The sequence below is a fragment of the Myotis brandtii genome, unplaced genomic scaffold, assembly GCF_000412655.1.
Source record: "Myotis brandtii unplaced genomic scaffold, ASM41265v1 scaffold326, whole genome shotgun sequence".
In the NCBI taxonomy this organism is placed as follows: Eukaryota; Metazoa; Chordata; class Mammalia; order Chiroptera; family Vespertilionidae; genus Myotis; species Myotis brandtii.
Genome location: NW_005362534.1, coordinates 3,024,058 through 3,029,333, shown reverse-complemented (window position 1 = coordinate 3,029,333; position 5,276 = coordinate 3,024,058). Strand labels below are relative to the sequence as shown.

General features: G+C 48.9%; 1 protein-coding gene across 1 annotated transcript in view; it reads left to right on the top strand.

The window, feature by feature from the left end:
* The first annotated feature begins 363 nt into the window (after positions 1-363).
* The window catches only part of LOC102256707, an 18,129-nt gene continuing 13,216 nt past the window's right edge, over positions 364-5,276 (top strand). The window contains 3 exon segments of the mRNA XM_014543436.1: positions 364-384; positions 434-532; positions 3,249-3,432. Of these exon segments, the coding sequence (XP_014398922.1) occupies positions 364-384; positions 434-532; positions 3,249-3,432 (304 nt within the window).

The following is a 5,276-nucleotide window of genomic DNA, read 5'->3' as shown; positions in this document are numbered from 1 at the left end:
CGCGTCACCAATGGCCGCGCCCGCGCCCAGGATCGGGCCGGCGCTCCCGCCATCCGTTAGGTCACCTTAGGTTTAAACAGCGCAGCACGACTTCCGGGGGGCCCACCCGCTCTGCTGCTCCCAGACCAGCCCCCCAGGCCAAGGCCCCTCTTATTTCCCGGCCAAGTCAAGAAAATAAAATGCTAGGATCCACCCTGTAGTCTGAAAGTACTGCACTGCCGCCTTTTTCTTAACTCTTCCAATACTACAGTTAAGCCCATTAGAAATATGATGGCCATTCTTATTAGCCAGGGTCCGCTTTGCATTTCAGGACCGACTAGAAAAACACCTGGGCATCTTAAGTTAACCACATTTTTATGCAAAATGGGAATGGGGGAGAAGCAAGTGAGGGGATAGCGTTGTTAACGTTGATCTGGGAAATTACAGGTTCTAGAACTGCGCCTCCATCCCTGATGCTCCGATCCGTGGCAGTGAACCTTTCCGCTCGGTGTTTGTCTTTGACTTTGGTGTGGCTGGTGTTCAACAAGATGTGGTAAAGGAAACAACATCAATGGCTGTGCATTAAAGCTCTCCTTTATTACAGTGACAAAATCACTGGGCAAATGCCTCCATCCTGCCTTGCCTCTCGGCACGTGAATTGCTGTTCTGGCTGGACAAATTTTAGATCAGTGAAGTCTCATACCTCCACAAAACCAGAAGAACCTAGTATTAAACTCATCTCTCCTGCAGGCAGCCACTAGTCCTGTTTTGCTGAATCTTTCACCTTTCTTTCTTTCTTTTTTTAATCCTCACCCGAGGATATTTTTCCATTGATTTTTAGAGAGACGGAAAGACAGAAGGAAATATCAATGTGAGAGAAACACATCGATTGGTTGCCTCTGCACGTGCCCCGATCAGCACCCAGGGGACGAACCTGCAACCTAGGTACCTGCCCTTGACCAGAACCAAACCCGGGACCCCTTGGTCTGCAGGTCACTGCTCTATCCACTGAGCCAAACCTGCTAGGACTATCCTTCACCTTTCTACAAGAACTGGGCAATGTCTTCACAAGTTTCCTTCAACTCACCATTCTACTAAGAACTGAATCCCCTTTTTAGCACCACATTCATTTTTCCCCACCCACAGCCACCTGTTGGCTCTGCGTGTTTTCCTTTCTTCTGTGGTTCCCAGGTTCTCAATTGCCTGTAGCTACTCTATCTCAGCTTACTGTCCTTCAGCCTGCAGCCCCTACTTTCTTCCTGGGATACTCAGTTCTGGCTTTCCTCTGGAGTCAGGTTACTGGGAACACAAGTTGTCCTTGGCCACGTTGCAATGGCATTGTGGCTCCACCGGTCTCATGTGTGCCTGTCCCCACTCGGCAGCAGGGTGGGCCTCTGGGGCGCCTGACCTGTGCAGTGGCACCTTGTCAAGGGCTCAGGAGAGCCTGTACTTGGTTTAATGCTCTAATTTTTGAACAAGGAGCCCTGTGTCTTTGCTTTGCGCTGGGCCTGTAAATTATGCAGCCAGTCCTGCTCAGCAGCTTGTGTCCTGCTGTGCTAGGGCCTCACCTTGCAGAAGCAAAATAGACGGAGGTGAAAATCCTTGAGCTGCTTTGCCCCAAACGAATCGGATAGCCATAACAGAAGTGGAGTTTAACAAAAATGCTTCATGATGTGCAGAACATCGGAGATCAATGGGCCTCAATATGGAACTGACGTTGGGGTAGCTTTAGGAGTTATTGTAAGGATGTCCTCAATGCATGTGTCACCTACCCATGACACAGTCCTGGCAAGGTTGTTAAAGGTAGGACATGGACAGGAACCAAGGGATTGGGGCCTCTTTAAATCCCCTCCTGAACTATGAGTACCTATTTGGATTCTGGAACCTGTTCTCATTGCCTGGGTTTTATAATCTAGGCCCCGGGCTTCAAGGTTAGTTACAGGATGAATAATCCCTTTGTTTATGGGAATTGCTTATGTTACAGTTTCAGAAAATTGCCAGAATTCTGCAACAAAAAACCAGGAGAGACCCAGCTACAGCTTGCATTCTGGAAGCAACCTCCTAACCAACAAGATCTTGGCAATGGCGAAAATGGGGATGTCATGGATCAGTGTCCTCTGCACCCACCTCATCGGCTCTTGGCCAAAAGGGAGGCCCGAGACAGAGCAAAGCAGCCCCTGCTGTCCTGGAACAGCCACACACTTTCCTGTTGAACATAAGCAATTCCCCCAGAATATCCACATCAAATAAGGCCATCCTCTGAGCAGCAGGAGACAAGACAAAAACAGGACCACTCCATGCCCTAACTGGTTTTGCTCAGTGGATAGAGCCCTGGCCTTCGGACTGAAGGGTCCCAGGTTCAGTTCCAGTCAGGACTCGATCCCCAGTAGGGGGCGTGCAAGAGGCAGCCAATCAATGATTCTCATCCTTGATGTTTCTCTCTCTCCCTCTCCCTTCCTCTCTGAATTCAATAAAAATATATTTTAAAAAAAAAAGCCACTCCAGAATCATGTCTGAACATAAAGAACATGTGAACGTGAACCTTGTCCAACCACAGATATCACCAAACACCCCCAATCCTGGCTAATGAGTGACTGCTGCTTCTTTACCCATCACAGCCTCTGTCTAGTCTTCCCTGCTTCCAGATGGCATTGATTAAGGCACCCAATCATAGAATTACCCTGCCCCCAGTCTTGAGCAATGCCCGGCTTCCTGAAATGCTCCCCCAAACACTTAATACGGGCCCAATCCTATATGTGGTCCTACCTGACACCCTCTTACTGTGATGCCCCACGGTGCCCCAAGGTGTGCGTTCTCCCTCGCTGCAAGGAAAAGAAGGCCTGCGTGTTCCACTCCAGGTGTGTTCCTGGGGGTGTGACTAGAGGGCAGGGCCAATAGTGACTAAAATGAAGTCAACGCTGAAGGTGAAAAACCATAGGTTTAGTGCCAAAACTCACACTCACAAGGACCCATCTGCTTATTCAGCCACACTTGACCATCTGCAACAGAGTTGTTGTGTTTTTATTGATTTCAGAGAGGAAGGGAGAGGGAGAGAGAGATAGAAACATCAATGATGAGGAGAATCATTGATCAGCTGCTTCCTGCAGGCCCCACACTGGGGATGGAGCCCGCAACCCGGGCATGTGCCCTTGACCGGGAATAGAACTGTGACCTCCTGGTTCATAGGTCGACGCTCAACCACTGAGCCCCACCAGCAGGGCTGCAACCGAGTTTTATAAACTCTGAGGAGGAGCCACACTGTCCTGCAGTTAGCAACAGTAACTACCAACCGGGAAGAAGGAAGTCAAAACGGGAAAGATCCCTCCATTAAAAAGGAGAAGGTGGTGGTGGCAGAAGCGGGGAGGCAAAGTGCTAACTGGACGCTGTCCCAGGCTGTCAGATCCCAGAGGCCAGTCATGGTGCTGCTGTCCCCAACCTTCCTTGTGAAGAGAGGTAGGGGGCTGGCAGCCACTAGTAGCTGCACCTGCCATCAAAGCCAGAACTTTGTTTTGCTGTTTTGTTTTCTTTGCTCTTTCACCAGTCCACTGGGGACCCTTGGAGACGTTCTGCCTCCCTGCCCACTGCGTGCAGCTGTGATGAAATCACTTCCTTTCTTTAAAAACCTGGCCTCAGTTATTAGGGTGAGAATGGTTGACAGAAATCTGGATGACTCCCCCGCCATTTTGCAGATGAATGTGGGCTTCACCCAGCTAGTTCAACACGATGACATTTCTGATTAAGAAGAGTGTGTAACTGAGAGGGGCCTGGACTATTTGGCACAGTGTTTCCAACTGAGCTGCACACTAGATCACCTGGAAGCTTTAAAGCCTACCCCTGCTTGCACCCCAGCCCATGAGGTCCAGCCTGGGCATCGGCCTTGTTTACACCCACACACACACACACACACACACACATAAAAACAGCCCTAGCTGGTTTGGCTCAGTGGATAGAGTGCCAGCCTGAGGACTGAAGGGTTTGATTCTGGTCAAGGGCACATGCCAGGGTTGCGAGCTCAATCCCCAGTGGGGGGCGTGCAGGAGGCAGCCGCTCAATGATTCTCTCTCGACATTGATGTTTCTATATCTCTCTCCCTTCCTCTCTGAAATCAATAAAAATATATTTTTAAAAAACACACAACCCCGGCCAGTGTGTACAGTGGTTAGAGCGTCAGCCCATGAACCAAAGGGTCTCTCATTTGATTCCTGGTCAAGGGCACCTGGAATGCAGGTTCATTCCCTGGCCCCAGTCGGGGCGCGTGCAGGAAGCAACCAATCGATGTGTCTCTCTCACATCGATGTTTCTCGCTTTCTGTCCCTCCCTTCCTTCCACTCTCTAAAAATCAATGGAAAAAAATATCCTCCAGCAAGGATTAACAAAATAACAAAAACAAACAAGTAAAACAACAGGAGGTGCCACTGTAAAGCCACAGGCGCCACTGTCAAATCAGGAAGCCGTGAGGCCCTAGCTGGTTTGCTCAGTGGATAGAGCATAGGCCTGGGGACTGAACGGTCCCAGGTTTGATTCTGGTCAAGGGCACATGCCTGGGTTACAGGCTTGATCCCCAGTGGCGGGGCGGGGTGTGCAGGAGACAGCCGATCAATGATTCTCTGTTTCTATCTCTCTCTCCCTTCCTTTCTGAAATCAATAAAAAAACACTTTTTTAAAAAAAGGTGGAAGCAGCCAAATGTCCATCAAGTGATGAGTGGATAAGCAGAATATTATTCAGCCTTGAAAAGGAATGAAGTTCTGACCCAGGCTATAGCACAGATAGACCTTGAAAACGTGCTGTGTGAAAGAAGCCATTTGAAATGTCCAGAATAGGTAAGTCCATAGAAATGGAAATCGGGTCAGTGGGTGCCAGTGTCCAGGGAGGAGAGAAGGGAGGTGACTGCTTGATGGGAATGGGTTTCCTTTTGGGGTGATGAAGATGTCTTGGAAGTACAGTGGGGCCTTGACTTACGAGTTTAATTCGTTCTGAGACCGAGCTCGTTAAGGAGCTCGTTAACTCAAATTACTCTATCAACTCAGTGCAAAAAATCCGCCGAGAGACGCTGGTATCTCAAAAAACTCGTTAGTCGGGACACTCGTAAGTCAAGGCCCCACTGTAGATACAGGTGGTGGTTGCCCAACATTGTAAATGCAATAAATGTCAGTGAATGTTTTACTATAAAGTGGCTAATTCTATGTTATGTGAATTTTACCTCAGTTTTTAAAAAGCTTGTAGCCAAACCAAGTTTTCAAGGTAAAGCTGCACAGAAATTTATTAAGTGAATTTCATCACCTGAACTTCCTCACCT